The following is an 18,811-nucleotide window of genomic DNA, read 5'->3' as shown; positions in this document are numbered from 1 at the left end:
CAAAATCCTTAGACTAGGCCAGGGTCAGATGGAGTGCTTATGAAATCTCAGCATCAACCCCTCTCTCCTTTGTATCTTATTGGAGATGGCCTCATGGCTCGAGTGTCCTGCACAGGGAACTGACAGCTTTGCAGACTTCACATCCACACTAGAAAACTGAGTCTTTTCATAGAATCTAAGTTCAAGACAAGACTCCGGGCATATTATCTTTTAATATTGTTCTATGTGGACTGGATAAAACACCTTCTTAGAGGGCCTGGGTCAGCAGGTAGGCAGTAGACAGAATTCAAGTCAGGAAAAAGGACTGGGCATTTTTTTGTATGTGGTAAGGGAGGTAATAGTGAAGGATTAGACCCTTTCTTAAATACTTACTTATTCCTAAGCGTGCATTTCAGCAGGATAACAAGCTTATTTTTCAGTTTCATTTACCTTATAAAACCAGTGGCTGACAATATCATCCTGATTAAATGAATGAAAATTTTGAATCACATAGCTTGTCTATTGTTGTATAGGCTTAGTTGTTACACAATACAAAATCTTGCTGAATATCTATATATTGACCTAGACCAGCTATAGTCTTAAGAATTTCTGGTCTGGGCATGGTGGTTCATGCCTGTAATCCCAGCACTTTGGGAGGCTGAGACAGGCAAATCATGAGGTCAAGAGATCAAGACCATCTGACTAACATGGTGAAACCCCATTTCTACAGAAAATACAAAAATAGCTGGGTGTGTTGGCACGTACTTGTAGTTGCAGCTACTTGGGAGGCTGAGGCAAGAGAATTGCTTGAGCCCAGGAGGCGGAGGTTGCAGTGAGCCGAGATTGCGACACTGGACTCCAGCCTGGTGACAGAGTGAGACTGTCTAAAAAAAAAAAAAAGAATTTCCAGTAATCTCAGTTCCCTTTTTGTTCTGCAGTTGAGTTTTACGGCAGTGGCAACTGTAGTTTCTGCCCATATAATTATTTTGTAGGAAAATGTCAGTAGTTCTGACAATTTTAATTCTTGTGTTCGCTGACTGTTCTACCTTCTGAATCATAGGTTCCCAAATCAAGTCAAACAGGTTAGAAGACAAGTCCCACTTCAGTGTCACATCTACGCTTCATGAGTGTGGGAATGTATCTGCCACTTTCACTCACTATGTAATTCATTCTGGCTCCTCATGTACTTAACCTATTTTTATTTTTTCAGTTTGGATACAACCCAAATCCTCCCAAGCCTTCTAAATGCAAATATATATTAAAGTATATGTAGTTAAAAATACTCATATCTTTACCCATTCCTTTGAGAATTTCTGTAGAGGCTTTCTCAAAATGCAAAGAGTAGAGGTAGTAATAACATCTGATCCTTGCAGATCGGCGTATTTGTCATTTAATCCAGAGCAGAAAAAAACATTTTATGTCATAGATTTATCCATTTTAGTTGCTATCATCTTTATAGGTTATGCCCCAGTACATGGGCTTTTCTGGAAAAACTATAGAGCATATGAGAGTTTTGGGAGGTACTGATGTCCTAAGGTCTTCAAACCATCTAGAGGTTGTGTTCTACCCACTGTATCATCTTCAAGTTATCTCTGCTCAAACAGCTCTACAGAAAATCCACTCTTGTTTCAGCTCCTTTCATCTTTGGATCCAAACCCTCTCTCACATAGTTCTTGTAGTTTCACATGGTTGTATTCAGTTATTGCTTGTTCCCTAAATTTTTTCTTCTCTGCTTTCCACACAGAGTTCTTCAACCTGTAACTTATGTAGCACAAGTTCACGTCCACCTTGATTACTTTTCTCTGTGCATCTTATTATATGTAATTATCCCTCTTGATCTTGGATACCTACAAGTGATCACAAAAAGTTATTATCTGGGCCTACTTTTAGGAGGGGACATGGGACTCAAAGGGAGTTCCCTTTGGGTTTGATTGTGACATTTCTTATAGCCATGTAAAGACCAGAGGAATGTTAGCACTGCCATCTTTTCAGCTATATGATATAGATAAAAATAAGTAAATAAGAGAAAGTCTTTAGAATTTAACAACTTCTTCATGGAATTCTTAAAAATTCAGTATTCTTTGAGAAAATCTCAGATCTACTAGTACTAATAGTTTCAGTGCATCTTAGGAGAAATAAGAGATACCTGGACTTCTGAAGTATCCATTCAAAAAGGATATTAAATGCCTATATAAACCCAGGAGTTGTCAAGTTCTGAAAATATGGAGATCAATAAAATGTGGCTTTAGCCTTGAGGAACTCAGACTAATAGGGAAGACAGCAGTAAACAGTCAGTTATATGCAGTGTGATCAGCACCCTGGTAGAGACATGTTGGAGACTCTAGAGAGTAGAAAGAAGCACATTGTGGGGTGCCCTCTGCTGCATTCTTATGTCTGTCAGCATAGTGTTCTTTTAGCGTCTGTATACTGCCAACATTTATGTGCAGTATGTGTGTAGACATTGCATGAAGGGGTTAATGTATGCTGTCTCCTCTTCATTTATGTATATCAGCTTCTTAGAGGTTGGTCCTATTATGGACCCAATATTGCAGTTGGGGAAAATGGGAAGAGATTTAAGGTCATAATAAGTGTTGTATCCGGAATTCGGACCCACGATTTTTGCTCTTAATCAGTGCTTTGTATCACCTTTCTCAGAAGCAGCCTTTATCTGGGGCAATGGTTCCCAACCAGAGGTGACTTTTCCTCCCAATGGACATTTCACAATTTCCTCAGACTTTTTTTTTTTTTTTTTTTGAGAGGGAGTCTTGCTGTGTCGCCAGGTTAGAGTGCAGTAGCGTCATCTTGGCTCACTGCAACCTCCGCCTCCCGGGTTCAAGCGATTCTCTTGACTCAGCCTCCCGAGTAGCTGAGACTATAGGCATGAGCCACCACACCCAGCTCAAGCTTCACTCTTGTTGTCCATGCTGGTGTGCAGTGGCACCATCTCAGCTCACTGCAACCTCTGCCTCCCAGGTTCAAGTGATTCTCCTGCCCCAGACCCCCAAGTAGCTGGGACTACAGTGTTGTTCTGCCATGCCCAGCTAATTTTTGTATTTTTAGTAGAGACAGGGTTTCACCATATTTGCCAGAATGGTCTCCATCTCTTGACCTCGTGATCCACCTGCCTTGGCCTCCCAAAGTACTGGGATTATAGGCGTGAGCCATTGTGCCTAGCTTCCTCAGACATTTTTAATTGTCAGCACTGGCATCTAGTAGGTAGACATCAACGATACTGCTAAACATTCTCCAATGCACAAGAAAGCTCCCCAAACAAAGAATTATCCAGCCTAAAATGTCAACAGTGCCGAGATTCAGAAACTCTGCTCCAGAGCACAGGGACTGTCTTTTGTGTCAGCCTTCAAAACATCTTTTTCAATACTTAGAAACATTTTTTTAAAAGAGCATGGGGAAAAAAAAGGCTGGACCAAGCTCATTAATGTCTGGTGAAGTGTGTTTTGTCACTTAATGTCCCTGAACATTTGGGATAATGTCCCAAATATAAAATTGAGAAAATAATGGCTTCTTTGTCTACCTCTGTGGGTTGCAAGGATCTGCGAAGGCCCTGGAAGAATGCGAGGAGATAATGCATAGGAAAGCCTTGGATGCAAAACATCATCCAAAACTCTTGGAGTCCTTGGCTGACTAGGAGAGGGCAGACCCGAGAGGGTATCAGTTTCCCGGACCTTTGAGAGGAGGCTGTGTGTTCATTAAAGGCTAGAAGGGGCCGAGTACTTCTCAGACATGCTCCAAGTTGTTCCTGAGATCACAGTTTCCATCAGGTTTTCTCTGGAGGGAGTGAGTAGATAATTGGGATTTTTTTTTTTTTTTTGTCTTGTCTTTCTTCTTTTTAATGTAGGCAACAATAATTAGATAAAGAAGATCCCACAGCAGGCTTCTTTTTGTTTACCCCACTTACCTTGTCAGCGGATAGCCCCTCTACCTTCTCTTTATACTCCAATTTTTGTAAGCGAGTTTATTCTAGTATTTACTGGACGGACTAAGCCATTTTTAGAGGTTATTTTTGCTTGAATATAGACATTTTTTGATACAGCATTTCTTGCCATATTACCCCAAACTTAAGACAGCTAATTTAAATTATTTTTTTCTTTATGTACTTCACACAAACATTCATAGATGGAGGGAGATATTTAAATACCATGCCTTTCTTCTACATGAATAACAAGAACATTGATTCAGCCCCCCTTCATTCAGTCCTTTCAAGGTCTAACGTACTGGAAGGGGCAATACTTATAGCATTTGCCACGGAAATGCCAGGTAGTGCCTTTCCACGCCGTGACTATTACCTAGATCTGTAGTTGCCGGCCATGAAGCCAAACAGGTGTGCACCATGGTCACTGATGGAACAGATGTAAACTCATAAATTTAGTTGAGTGAGGTTTTCGGTGACTGTGGCTTCCCGTCCGCGTGCTTTTCCTGTACAGCCAGCGGCGTCCGGGCAGAGGAGTCGCGGCGGACTTCCCCGGCCCCCGCGGTGAATCACAGGTCGGCCTCAGGTGCGCGCTGCACACACCCCGAGCCGCCTCGGGTGTCTTTATTTATTTCGGGGACGGATCCATTCCAGGCTCCGGGGCGGGGGAGCCACGGCGGAGGCTGCGGGGCTGTCCCGGCGCCTGCCGGGGTCGCCCCGAGGCTGCCTGCTCTTTTTCCCGTGAGCCCCCGCTCCCCCGAGGCGGCTGGGGCTGGTGGGGGGAGCCGGGACGCTGGGGGTTAGGGGCGGGCGGGTGCGAGGCTGGGGGCGCGGCCACCAGGCGGGCCGGGGACAGGGCCCTGCCGCCGCCTCCTTCCAGCCGGACCCTGTCAGGGTCCACAGAGGTGTCAGGGTCAAGTCCTCCAATATAGGCCTGTTTTTTAAAAAGTGCTTTCAAGTTTCCGTTTTCTTCAGGAGGGGAGGGCAAGAGCAGCTTTTTCTATTCAAATTCTTTTCCTTGTATGTAGATCCCAAAAGGAAACTCGGCACTGGGCATGTTCGGATGTGAATGGTTTTGCTGATAAGCAACAGCCTCCGGAACCGAAGCCTCAAAATAGTCGTCTACCCCGCCCCCCGCAGCAGCGGCGAATGGTATCTGCCAAACAGATGACAAAGTACCTCGGACTGAATCCCGCAGACAGCGTTTCGAGCCGAACGCGCGGCTCAACTCTTGTAATTACTGTTTATAGCTGGCCGAGGCTGACTAGGAGAGGGCAGACCCGAGAGGAAATCAGTTTCCCGGACCTTTGAGAGGAGGCTGTGTGTTAATTAAAGGCTAGGACGGGACGGGTAGTTCTCAGACATGCTCCAAGTTGTTCTTGAGATCACAGTTCCCATCGGGTTTTCTCTGGAGGGAGTGAGTAGATAATTGGGATTTTTTTTGTTTTTTTTTGTCTTGTCTTTCTTCTTTTTTTTTTTCTTTTCCTTTTTCTTTTCCCTCTCCCTATTTTGGTCGTATGGCCTTGAACCCACAGTGAATTGAAGAAAGCAAGAAATGGATATGTCTGACCCTAATTTTTGGACTGTGCTCTCAAACTTTACTTTGCCTCATTTGAGGAGTGGGAACAGGCTTCGGCGAACACAAAGGTAAAAACGCGGGGATCTCTGCCTGGAGAGGGACGGCTTTCACTCCCCAGGGGCCCACAGGCCGAGCTGCCTGAGCCCCTCAGGAGCTGGGGGTTTTGTGTATTGGGTGACACTTTGAAAAGTTTATGCCCTGCTAGGAGACGGGGCAGTGCTTCAGGTATTTCATCGTCCGTGTGGTTTCCTGGGTAACCCTGATAAATGTGCTGCTCATAGTTTTTCTCCTTTTGAAATGTGGATAATAAGACGTTTCCTTGTGAGAGGTGGGGAGAGAAAAAGGGAAGGAGGAGGAGGAGGTACTTTGTGTAAGTCTGCCCCTTTGATTTGATCGTGTTTATCCATTTCATTCACCCAGATATTGAGGCTTCTGGTACTTTCTGTTGAGCCCTTCAGATGTTCCTCTATTAAATATTTGAACTTTCTAAGATGCAGATGTACAATGCAAGGCTAGCCCAGGTTAGCTATTTCATACTATCTGTGGAGAGACACAGCTACATAACTTTGTCATTTTGATTTTTCAGTGGTTTGCTGGCATTTATTACTGATACAGGACTGTCCTTTTCATTTTGTAACATGTATTTGACGGAAAAGATGGGGAAAGAGAAAGAATGTTAAAGTCAATATGAAGCTCATGCCACAAGTGACAGGCAGTTCCGAGAGTCTGCTGACACTTGCATTGAGAGACTATGATGTTAAAGGAGGCATTTCTCGCCACATCTGTGTCCAGCACAGAAAAGTAGGATTGTTGTGGTTTTAGAGGGAGCACACCCTGTGAGTTGTGTTAATACTCGTTCTTCGTTTTCCTTCAAAACTTGCCTTGCATGTACATGTGAACGTGCACTAGAGCAACTGTGCAGTCAGATAAACAGGATGCAGCCTATCAGATTTGGAGCTTCACAATCTCTGTGCTTCAGTGTTCAAAGAACCCAAGAAAATGGCTTGTTCTTTTTTGGTTATACCTATAACTTTTTGTAATATAAATGCGGGTATATGATACTTTGGAAAACTTACCTTTTCCTTTCAAAATTTATCATGGTGTTTCTTACATTTCAGAAACATCCTGGAATACACACATACACTGTTTATATACATGGGTGCACACACAAATCACATGTGCACCTGTGTGTATGAGAGAGACATCTGGCAGGTTTCAAAGTCATGTTTGCTTTTTGATGCGGTTCAAAGTGTTGGTACCACTAAACTGTGTTGGATTCTGTAGTTGTGCCTTTTAAATAACGTGACTATTTAAATAATGTTTTTCTCATTCTGCCATGTATGGTCAGAGACCCTCTCTTGTAGTATTGCTCATTTTTGTTCAAGTTGTGTTAGCCATGCACCAAATCTCCAAGACAACTAATAAAGTTGAACAGAGATACATGCTATATATGAACTAGGCCACTGCTTCTCATAGTGATAATTTGCATAATTTCTTACTATTTCAACTTGACAGAATCCCTAAAATATTTCTGAGTAGTGTGTCCTGGCGTGGTACAGCCTCTACTCTTACCTGGAATGAGTTCTTAGAGAAGTCTGTTCTGGCATCACATGTGTGTATCGTAACCTGTAGAGCAGTTGGAGCCTTTCCTCTTCCTGTCTATCTGTTGACAGTAATAGGGAGTCAGATGCATGAGGATTCTCAGGCTGCTCTGAGCCTGGCTTTAGAGCAGTATCTTTCCAGCCTGAACACTCCAATTCAGACAACTCACACTGACAGAGAGCCTAGGTCCTGAGGTAAACTGAATTCTTCCCAGTAAAATGGGAGAGCATTGGGTGAGCTGTTCCCACCTCAAGTCATAACCCGTATCTTCAGTTTGGCAAAATAGAGAGGAAAGTGGATTTTCTTCTCTCTCTTTCAAGAGTAGAGATTATGACAGCCTATTTGTTACTGGGGATTTTTAGGCCTTGCCGTTTGGAAATAAACACCCCAAAGATCATCTCTGTATCCATTGAGTCATTGTCTGTCTCAAAGGGCTACAGTTCGTTGCTTTATATTTATTATGTAGATTCAGAAGGGCAGGTGTTCTCATCTCCAGGGCGGCGTGTGTGGCTCCTGCATACCCTGTTACACAGTGATCAATTCTGGCTCCATGTCTTTCCCTAAGAACATGAAACACGTGCTTACATTGTGACCGCCTCTTTGGGGCTGGATTCCCCTTAACTGTTCTAAGTCCTGTTTCCTTTTCCTAGTCTAACCCCATTTCTTACCTGGCTGAGTAGTTTGTCTCCTTTCCAAAGGACCTTTCTGTACCCGCATTGTCCTGTTTTGCCAGCCTCAATAAGGGCATCCCCGGTGTCCAGGTGAGGACGCTTTGTTCTCACCATCCATCAGATATGCCTCAACCCTTGGGGTGTCTCCCATGCCCGAACTTAGTTCCTTTCCTGCACACTTGCTGACTTCAGTGACAGACTTCATTTCGAATATTTTCTCCCAGCTATTTGTTCTGATTAACCTTGTAATCCAGAGGACTTTATCTTAGCTTTTACTTTAATATTAGCTTCTTGTTTCTATCAAAGAGGGAAATTCAGCTTTGAGCCTGTGAATGAGCATCTTAGAACTCATAAGCATAGAATATTTGTAGCACATCAATAAGAGCTTGAATGGTTTCAGACCTACCTTAAACCTTAAACCTTTATTATGGTAGAACTTGTCGTCATGGAAACCTTTTGGTTTGCTACATTACATTTGCCATATAGTTCAATGTGATGCTGGTTTGTTAGCTTGTCCTCTCAAAAAAAAAATGTTTAAGGTTTTTCTTACAAGTCACAGCCCTACTTCTGTGTGTAACTCTTGGGGTTCCTAGGGAAGGAAGCCTACAGACGTACTCTCAGACCTAGATTCTCGAAGATGGCACAGTACTGATGAACTGAAAGACTGTCGCTTGTGCTGTGTCCCGGGCATGGTATATTATGCCCTTCGTTCTTTTTTGTCTTGACCATGGCAGACATGAGATTGTTTGGACGCACACTGGCTTTTGTCTACTGTTTTGCTGCAGAGCTTACATCTTCTATTGGAAAGAGTTCCTTGTATATAACTGGTTTTATCCTTCTCTCTCTTCCCCTCATGTCCTCAAGGTGGTCTCAATACAGCCATTTACCTGCTGCTTTGAGGGACAGAAACCTAGGCTTAAAGGAACAGACTTTTTACACCAAAATTTTTGTTTTAGACTGAAGTAATGGTTGCATGTTTTTGAGATTTTCGGTTTCCTAGGTCTGTGGCTATGTCATTCATTCAGGATCCTCTCACAACTCATAACGGAAATTAGTTGGCCAGAATTCATGTCACTGCTTATGTTTTTAGCATCTTTTCTTTGCCCATTGGATTAAAAACGATCGGCGGAAACAAATCAAGCTTCTCTTTTAATTATATCTGCTCTCTGTCACACCTTAAGAAAAGAACTACAATTGATTTCTAAATGTTGCTGCCGGGTTTTGAGTTGGGCCTTTAGTTTTGCTGAAGTACAGTCTTGAAAATCCAGAAGATGCTTGTGTTTTAACCTCAGTGTTCAGAAATCTCTTGTGTTTTCGTTTTCCTTAAGAAATAATCTCTCAACCGTGATGACGCCTAAATCAATAAAACCATTATCCATGCTGATGGGTAGTTTGTGACTCAGTTCATCACTTTGAGCAAGTTTCCAAATGTATTTTTCTAAGAACCAAAAAAGAAGTTTTTGGAGTTTTTATTTTGGTTGTTTTTTGCAGAATTCACATTACTCAGCAATTGCTGTGAGCAGCAGGTACCTTCAGGGATCTTAAACTAAATCCTGTAGTTGTCAGGATGTATTGAATTTTTTATATATTTGGCATCTTCCCTTCAGAAACATCTCTAGTGTCTGATGAGTTTTTCCTTTGTTTTGCTCATGAATGTGTGTCATGACTATGAGAGGTATAGAGAATCTTCTTCCTTCTTGCCTTGGTATTCCAGGTGTTAGTAAACTTGTACTCACCCCTTTTACCCAAATCCCAATTAACTCCACATTTATTAAGCACCTATTGTGCACTGTGACCTAATGCTGAAAGCCGTAGGTATGCTTTCAGTGAAGACAAGTAAATGAATCATTGCAAACCAGGGCAATCAAGAAGTATTTACAAGGTACATATAAGCCTTGGGAGCGGTCAGTGGGTAAGAGAGAATTTGGTCTCAGGGAGCCAGAAGAGGCTCCACATAGAAAAGGTTTTGAAAGATATTTTGGTGTTTATGAAAGTGAAGAACAGGTTCTTTCCAAGGGACAGGAGAAATAGTGTGTACAAAGGCCTGGTGGCCATGGCAATAGAGTCCCAGGAACTTTACATAGCTTAGTATTGCAGAAGCAGAGAGTTGGAAGGGGCAGTACTGCACAATGGTTAAGAGAGTCATTCTGAAGCCTGTTCACCTGGGTTAATATCTTGACCCTATCAAATTGGTGATGTTAACTTCTTTGGACTTCAGTTGCTCCATGTATATAATAGGGATAAGTATTTATCTTATAGGATTGTTTATAGGATTTATAAGATTAAAATGCATTCATATGTGTAAAATGCTTAATGCAATGACTAGAATATAAAAACTCAATAAGTCTTACCTATTGTTACTGTCATTACAACATGAAGATGAGTAGTGGGTGGTGAAGCTGGGGAGGAGTGCTGAGACACTTGATATTTGAAGGAGTTTGGTTTTGATACTGTGCTAGGGAGACGTGTCTAACCGCACTGGGGTTTAGGTCTGGGAATGGGGATGAGACCTGGAAGCCAAGTTCTTAGGGTAGTCTATTTAAAAGATTTTGCAGGACTAAAGAATGAAGTGAGATTGTGCTTTTGAGAGATATTAAGGGTATCACATTAATAGAAGGCAATGGGCCTTTGGCTCTGAGGGAAGAAGAAAGATTCCATGATGGCCCTGGGATTTTTTACTCTGGGGAAAAAAGAGAGGGAGGAACCACCTGTACTTATGAAAGTGAGGCAGGGGAAGACACAAGAACCTATATTATCCCTTTTATCCCCTAAAGCTCAGTTAAATTCACATTTGTTGAACAGCTATTGTGTACTGAATACCATGGGATATTTATTCCTTCATTCAGCCAATATCCTGACCCTGATTCCGATGCTGGGATCTCCACTGTGTCACGGGACAGAGTGATATTCAAGATACAGTGCTTGGGCCTCACCAATAAACAAGTGTCTAACTAAGTCAGTTGCCAAATTGTGGTCAGTGTTCCAATGGCTATAAGCAAGAGCTGAGATGAGACCATAACCACGTAGGGTGGTGATGGGAGTTACTTCCGGTAATGTGGTCAGGGAAGGTCTTTTGAGATGCTGATATTTAAGGGAGCCCCAAAGGATGAAAAAGAACAATTGTGGGAAGAGTTTGGGGACAGACATCTGGGAACATCAACGGCACTGAGACCAGAAAGAAAGAGCCCTCTTGGCAGGCCACTCCGTACATAAATCCAGGGCACTCAGACAGGCTGTGCCAAAATAATAAACATGGGACTCACTATTAAGACCATCTGAGAAATACATCAGATTAATACATGGGAAAATTAAAGATACCCCACTTAAGGAGTAGGCGGAAATGCAGCGAGGTATGAGGTGCAGGAAAGAGACTTAGTTGAGAAAAGTCCCCTAAGAAGGGAGGGGGCCAGGAGAGTGCTCTCCGGGAAATGCCAGGAGGAAAATAGTCAACACCCCCCAGCACTCCACAGAGAGTTGAAGTGAAGGTGTGTGTTGTATTGGGCAACTGAGAACTCATGGATGACTTCGCAGGAACAGGTGTCCCAGGGTTGGGGTGTCACAACCCAGAAAAGAGTGAAGCAAGGACTTGGAGAACATGGGTGGTGACCACTCTCTGTGGGCAGCTAAGTACAGCAGCAACACAGCTGTAATGGCATAGCCTCTGCACATTCATGGCTGGCCCGTCAGCCCTCCTTTCTGAATCATATCCCCTTACTCATTGTTGCTCACTTTGTTGTCTGCTTCATTGCCCAAATTGGCAATGACAATTTCTTTTTCACCTCCCTCTGGGAGCTCACATTTCTTCCGTAGCCTTATGACTGTTCCTTTCTGATATGTTTGTGATGGTTGGAGTTTCTCTTGCTGGAAAACCCTGACTGAGTGTCTGTGGCTCCCACACACCACCTCTTGCTCTCCTGAGCCCCTGCTACTCCAGCCCCTCCCCTGCAGCCTAGTCACAGGAGATTGAAGCCTGGCCCCACTTGTTGCTCCTCTCCTCCTCTCCACGCCTGACCTGCAGGCTCTGCCCCTCCCTGAGTCCCTGCGCCCATTTCCTCCCACTCCTTGCTTTGCCCAGGCCTGTTTCATAGCTGCTTGCTTTCATCCTTGTACTTTGTTTGTGCTCCTGACTGTGTCTTCTGCAGGCAGGACAGGCTTACAAATTGTGCAGGGCTCGCCCCTTCAGTCCTTCTCTCATTTCTAGTTAGCTCTCACGTTGCTAATATTCCATGACGCCGTCCAGCAACCTGGGCTGCCCTTGCTCCTGACCCCACTCCCCCAGGCTGGTCAGGGCTACCCTTAGAGCAGAGGAGAAAACTGAGCTCCAAGCCCAGAGCTGCCAGCAGCTGAGTGGCTTCTTTTGAGAGCCTGGCTGTCCCAACCATGGCAGCATTCTTCAGATTCTGGGCATCTAAGTCTTAACAGATACAAAGGATGGGAGCAGAAATGTGCACAGATCAAAAATATTGCTTTTAGCTTCTAGTGTGAAACTTACAATAGGAGATCACAGACTGTTTTGCCCCTGGAATATGTAGGGGTTTTTGTGAGACAAGAGGAAGGGAGGAAGTGAGGAAAGGAGTGAGAGAGAGAAGGGGAGAAAGAGATGTGTGAGTATAAAAAGTAGATTTCAAAAGGAATTCATTAAAAATAAAACATGAGAATTATGGAGCATATGCTGCATGGTGAGGCATGGACTATTCATTGCTAGTGTGTGTGTGTGTGTGTGTGTGTGTGTGTGTGTGTGTTTGTGTGTCTGTGTGTCTTCACTCTCAAGGCAGTGGTGGGAGTAGTATATTGATAAATGCACAGTGACGGGTAGAACATTATATTCTTTAATGGTTTTGCTTGCTTCTCTATACGCATCTATCCTGTTATCAGAAGCTCGATACCTTTAAACAGGAATCATAAGCTTCAGGATAGAGACCATTTGCCTTCTGGGTTAAAGATCGACAGGTGTTGGTGTCAAGGAACATCATTTGAGTTCCTGTGTGGAGATGCCCCATAGAAGAGGAAGCTTGAAGTAGGACTCAATCTGAATAATCTGGGAAAGTCCTCCTTCTGTTGGTTGAAATGGAAATAGCTGGTCTCTCACAGAGATGGAAACTGGAGGCCCTGGACCCCAGCCTCACCCTCCATACACACCCATCTCTAGTGTGAGTAAGCATGCACAAAGCTATGTTAATCTGAGTTGTCTTCACTACCTGTAACTAGTCATTTGGGAGTGACATCATGGTAACTGAGTAATCCTTTTGAAAGTTAAATAGTAGAGCCAAGATGTTAGAATGGTCCTGGGGCTACCTGGATGAAAGTAGTCACAAAGTGTGGATAAAATCGTCTACTAAAGTAGAGTCAATCTCTGTCAGTACGAACTTGGTTTTTGTGATATTTGGCACATTTTGTGTGCCAGATCTCTAAATAAAAGTTTATACGTTTGTTAACATTTGTAGTTTTGGTACTCTCCTAATTTCCAGGCAGACAGAAGAAAAGAAAGGAAAAAAATTACACTAGGAACATGGTTGTAAATTCTGAAAATGTTGACCTTAAACCTTATTAATAGAATAAAAGACCTGTGGGAATTTTAGCTACATTAATGTCTATTGGACATGCCTATTTGAGAAGGTAATTATACTAATCTCACAACTGACATGTCATGTTGTTTTGTTTTAAAGAAAAAAACCATAGCAGAGAATTTAGGCTTTGATCAGTACTTGAAGGTCAAATAGATTGGCAAGAAGAATAGGTAGTCATTAATGTATATCTCTTATCTCAAGCACCCCATTGCTTACTTTATTATAGAATCCTGGGAATTTTTACATTCTGCTTTGTGGTCCTACATTTATCAGTGACTATGATTTTGTCAGAGTTTGGGGGCTCTTAGCAAACTGTAATTGCAGGCACTAGTACGAAGAAAATGCAGATCCTGACATCTGGTAAGCCAGCCACCAATTGTATTCTGAAGTTCTTGAATAAGCTTGTAGCTGTTCAAAGTAAGTACCAGCCCCCTGTGCCCCTGGAAAGTTTCTAACCTGACAGGGAAGTTCAATGGCAGTATCTTTTGGAGGAAATATGTTAGGTTCTGAGTGAATCACATGGGCGGAGGGAATGAGAAGCTGAAGACTGGTGAAATTTGCTGAGGTCTCCTAGGGTCATAGAATTAGAAGGGGAAGAAGGCTGATGGATTTAGCAGGCCCATTTTGCCATATGAGTATTTGTTGAAGCTATCTTTAGTGTGCTTTATTCTGTCTATTTTTAAATGTTACAGTATATGTTTATGTCTCAGACTTTACTGTGTTTCTTCCTTAAGCGTCATTATTGGAATATTATCTAGTGATTGACAAATTTCTCAGCTATGAAATCTGTAGAAAATCACTGAACCCATAGCTTACATAAAAAATCACTTATGCATCTTTCACATTAACGTATTCTAAAATGCAATGTGATGGATATGTTTAAATTGGGAATTATAATAAATATTTCACTTTTATTATATGCAGGGGTTGAAAGAAAAAAATTAGGTTTGGCATGGGAAAAACTCCCAGCTGAATAAAACACTCGAGGAAATATGGTAAATGAAGCCTTTGTTACTGTAAAACAATAGCCATTAAGTGGCTATTATGTAATGTTATTTCTTATGTCTGATTTGAGTGGATTGTTGATCTTGGAACTTGAGATATAATTCCTGTAAAAATATTACTTTCACTTGGCTAATCTCAAGACTTTTGATACCAAAATCAAAGACTTTTCCAAATAGATTACCTAGATCAGAAACTAAGCTCTGGAGGTACTGAAACTATGTCAGATTTTTTTTCTCATGTAAAGACTGATTTTATATACTTGCTATTCCCCATCCTAGTACCCATCCAGATAAATACAGGTAATTTGCTAACCCCAAAACTGGTTAATTGTAAAATTAACCTAGGCTTGCTCAGCCACTGCAAAGGGCAGGCATGCAGCAAAACAACTGATAGGCACATCAGCTGCCTTGGCAAGTTGAATGGATGATTCTAAGTTTGCATTTCCATAGTAGGTCCCCAAACAGAAGGATTTCTCATCTTTGATCTCAGATGGCCTTAGTGACCAGTGGAGCTAAACACTGGTCAGATGTGGGATAGTTTGGGTGGTTTAGGTAGTAGTTTTTGTTACAGATTTTATAAAATAAGACTCTAAGTTTATGAATCATAATTTCCTATATGTTTTAGGATTTGATGTCTGGTGTTACATATTTGAACCGTGGAATAAAAGATGGTATGTTTTTACTGTACGGCCTCTAAAATTTATATATAGCATTCTTTCTCAGTAGATGCCTTCTCTCCTGTGTAGTTCAGGCCAGTTAGCCTTTGAAATCAAGGATTTTTAAGCTGAAAAATCACTAGTGGTTTTCTTAACGTTGGTATCCAGGCTTAAGATCAGAGACCTGCTCTCTTCAGTCCAGTTCTTGGATCTTAGTGTTTTTAATGCTATTTTACCCTCCTAGCCGTGGACAAAATGCCATTTTAGCAGGTAGACTTCATTTTTCTGTAACATCGTGATTGATTATGTATTACTTGATGGCTTCCTGTAAAGGAAGTTCTTTAATCAAGAGCAATTGTGGTCTTTCTTACCTTTTGAGATTTAACCTTACAATTAGTCTAACTTCTCACATCAGACCTAGGGTGTTTTGGGGGGTCAAAAGGTACAGATATTGAACCGGTTAGATATTAATATGATACACCTTTTTGATACCATTTCTAGGTTATAGAAACATTCCATGGAATGGGTCCTAGGTTGAAAATCCATGAGGGAAAAGGGTTCTGACTCTTGGCACTGATAAACATATTCAGAAATGTTGTATTCAAGCCAGAATAAATATATATGCCCTTTATACTTTTTTTCAGTTAGCAGAAGTTACATCTAAACACTTATTTTGGCATTAAGGAAGCTCGTCATGACCTATTGTTCCAGAAAGATTATAGTCCTCATTTTAAGCCAGTTCTCTTAGTTCCCATGCAAGTGGCATGCCCAGCCTGGAGCTGAAGAAACAATCCCTGCTTTTCAAACCTTCTATTCTTATAGGTGTGTCCAGCAGGCAGTGGCTTGTAGCTGTTCCTTCAGCCACTTAACAGGTTTGATTTCAAAGCTTTTTAATAGAGAAACTAACATGTTTGGAGGGGATTCATGGCCCAACATTTATGGATTTTGTTGGGAAGTCTCAGGTGTGTATTTATCTTAAAGTATATGTTAAGGCCTATTAGACTAAAGTAATTGTGTTTGTGCTTTGCTCTGTTTTGTTTTTGCCTTCTAGTCCTAGAATGAATTTGTTAAGATTATCTCAGGGATTGGATTGGGAGGGAGTAGTTCCAAATCCTGAAGGCTATGTACCTCCTCTTTCAATTCCTTTTGTTGACTGTCTGGAAGCACTAAAGAGGAGTCAAGTGATTATAAATTTGGGCAAAAGACAGAGAAACCAAGAGTTGAACGATCAACCTCTGAAACATGGGAAGTTAATGACATTTACAAATACTTGGAGGGGTTATTTATGAGTCATGCATCTCTCTGTGACCCTTTCACTGCTTTGGGAGCTTGTGGATGAGCCTGAATCACTCTCTGAAACATGATAACCTGATAACCTAGTTTGGCTAAGTTTGGCTTCTGTGAATAGGATCTGAGGATTTATCACATCACCTCATTTTTTCATTTGTATGCCAAATGTTTATTGAGTACCTTTTATGTGAGCAGGGCCTATGATTATCACCTGGGAAACAAAGATATGTACAGCATGATCCTTTCCTTCAAGCAGCTCAATGTAGTGTGCTTTAGACAGTAACACAGACAAAAATTAGAGTAACAGGCAATAACTGGTAGATCTACCAACATCAGCCGAGGAGGAGGGAGGGGGAGAATATCTGTGCAGACAGTTTAATATATATATTGTCTCATCTAATCCTCACAACAACTCCGTGAAGGGTATGTTATTATATTTATTACACAGATGAAAAATTTGAGGATTAGAGGAATTATTTATGCCCCCACATCTCACCAGTAGTAAGTGCTGAATTTGGATAAAAACTTTACTCTTATGGCCAAAAGAAATATAGCTCCAACAGCATCCTAATTATTGAAAATAATATTTATAAAGCAAGATTTTAGTACCTTTTTAATTTTATAGGACAGTAGCCTCTTGGCAATTCAAAAGGTATTTGTGGAATATAGAGCTCTGGTAATTTTGATCTTTGGTATAGAAAATTCTGCCTGCTGTCTGAGGAAGGAAAGTGAAAAATAGAAGTAAGTTTTACTTTGTTTTAAGATTGCCACCTGCTGATTCTCTTTCCTATTAATGGAAATAGTAAATGTATTCTGCTGTAATTTCCTCATCTTAAAGTATCACAGTTTATGATGGTGTTTAAGTGGGTTTGCGCTTTTAAGTTGAAGCTTTACTTACAGTGTAGCTCTGCACAGCTGCTGTCTTCCAGGCCTTTGAATGAGTAACACCGCATGCACTCAGGCTTCTTTTTTCTGAGCTTTCCCTCTGTGTATTATAAAATCCTCTACATTCACATAAATGTATACGTTACACACACATTTCGAAACCCATGCCAATCTTGTAATAATGCATATAGTTCATCCCTTAGAAAGGACAGAATTTCTTTCTGCATCTATGGCAATGCAGTGGGTATGCCAGAAAATATCTGTTGGGAGATTTTAGAGATGAATTACTTATAGACTTCTTCCCTTTTAAAAATATAATAATTCTTCTTGAAGATGCTGTTGCTGTTTTTAAGGAGGAGATGACTCGATGGCACTCAAATATATCTTTTCCTTTGAGAAAATTACTGTGTTTAGAGAACAGAAAATTATAATGCATAAAACAATTGCATAGGAATAGACTATAAATAATCTTCAACACAAAAAGGACACAAATATTGTGTCCAGAGGTCTCTAAACCACACACACAAAAAGCTTTACTAGCCATTTCTTAGCTTTTGGTGATACAATATGTGAGCTGTTTTTGGGGAACAGCTGCCTATACCTAAGGACGGAATGAAAGAAGTCTTCCCTTTAGGGATTTTTTCAAAGGCTTAAAATGTATTTTGTAACCACTAGCGTAGGCCCAAGACTGACTCAGATTTGTACTGACACAGAGTTTACCACTTGTATTTTGTCCAGGAACTAGGTTTTAGTTTTGTTTTGTTGAGACAGGTTTATTGAGATACAGTTTACACACAGTAAAATCATCCTTTTTCAGTTGTGTAGTTCAATGAGTTTTAACAAATAAAGTTATGTAGCTAACATACAAATAAAGATATAGAGTATTTCTTTTTTTTTTTTTCTTTCTATTTTTTTGAGATGGAGTCTTGCGCTGTCACCCAGTCTGGAGTGTAGTGGTGTGATCTCAGCTCACTGCAACCACCACCTCCTGGGTTCAAGCAATTCTCCTGCTTCAGTCTCCCAAGTAGCTGGGATTTCAGGCGTGTACCACTACACCCAGCTAATTTTTGTATTTTTAGTAGAGACGGGGTTTCACCATGTTGGCCAGGCTGATCTGGAACTCCTGACCTTGTGATCTACCTGCCTCAACCTCCCAAAGTGCTGGGATTACAGGCATGATCCACTGCATCTGGCCAGGTATTTCTATTACCTCAAAAAACTTTACATAGATTTAGTAGTTTAATAATGCTAATATAGCATTAGAATAAGATCTTTTCTTCGCTCTGTTTTTCTATTTTATAATTAAGCTTTACAGTTTGTTAATATTTCACAATTTTTTCTTAATATCCTTTTTCTATTCCATCCAGGATAGTATGGTACACTATGTCATCCTCCTTAAAAATCGTTTTTATGAGGAAATGATTAACACATAGTTTGATTACATGGTTGATAATGTCAAGTGAAGTACCAGAAAAATGCATCCTTATCTTTCAAATGAGATATCTGAAAGATAAGGAAACTAAATTGTGTGGACTGCTATTAATATGTAATAGGCCATTTGGCCAGGCACAGTTGCTCATGCCTGTAATCCCGGCATTTAAATAGGCAGGAGGGTCACTTGAACTCTGGAGTTCAAGACCAGCCTGGGCA

At 41.3% G+C, this 18,811-nt stretch overlaps 1 protein-coding gene across 13 annotated transcripts in view; it reads left to right on the top strand.

Moving 5' to 3' along the window:
- Positions 1-18,811, top strand: part of MAST4 (microtubule associated serine/threonine kinase family member 4) — a 573,771-nt gene that overhangs the window by 401,295 nt on the left and 153,665 nt on the right. For 2 of the 13 annotated variants that reach the window (XM_010336559.3, XM_010336558.3), the window contains exon 1: positions 4,741-5,554. The exons of the other annotated variants lie outside the window; for them this stretch is intronic. In XM_010336559.3, the coding sequence (XP_010334861.1) occupies positions 5,463-5,554 (92 nt within the window). In that variant the 5' untranslated portion in view covers positions 4,741-5,462. Of the gene's footprint in view, positions 1-4,740; positions 5,555-18,811 lie in introns of those variants that run through there. 13 annotated transcript variants of the gene reach the window in all.

The sequence above is a fragment of the Saimiri boliviensis genome, chromosome 1, assembly GCF_048565385.1.
Source record: "Saimiri boliviensis isolate mSaiBol1 chromosome 1, mSaiBol1.pri, whole genome shotgun sequence".
In the NCBI taxonomy this organism is placed as follows: Eukaryota; Metazoa; Chordata; class Mammalia; order Primates; family Cebidae; genus Saimiri; species Saimiri boliviensis.
The sequence above is the reverse complement of the archived record's forward strand: the minus strand, read 5'-3'. Positions and strand labels throughout refer to the sequence as shown.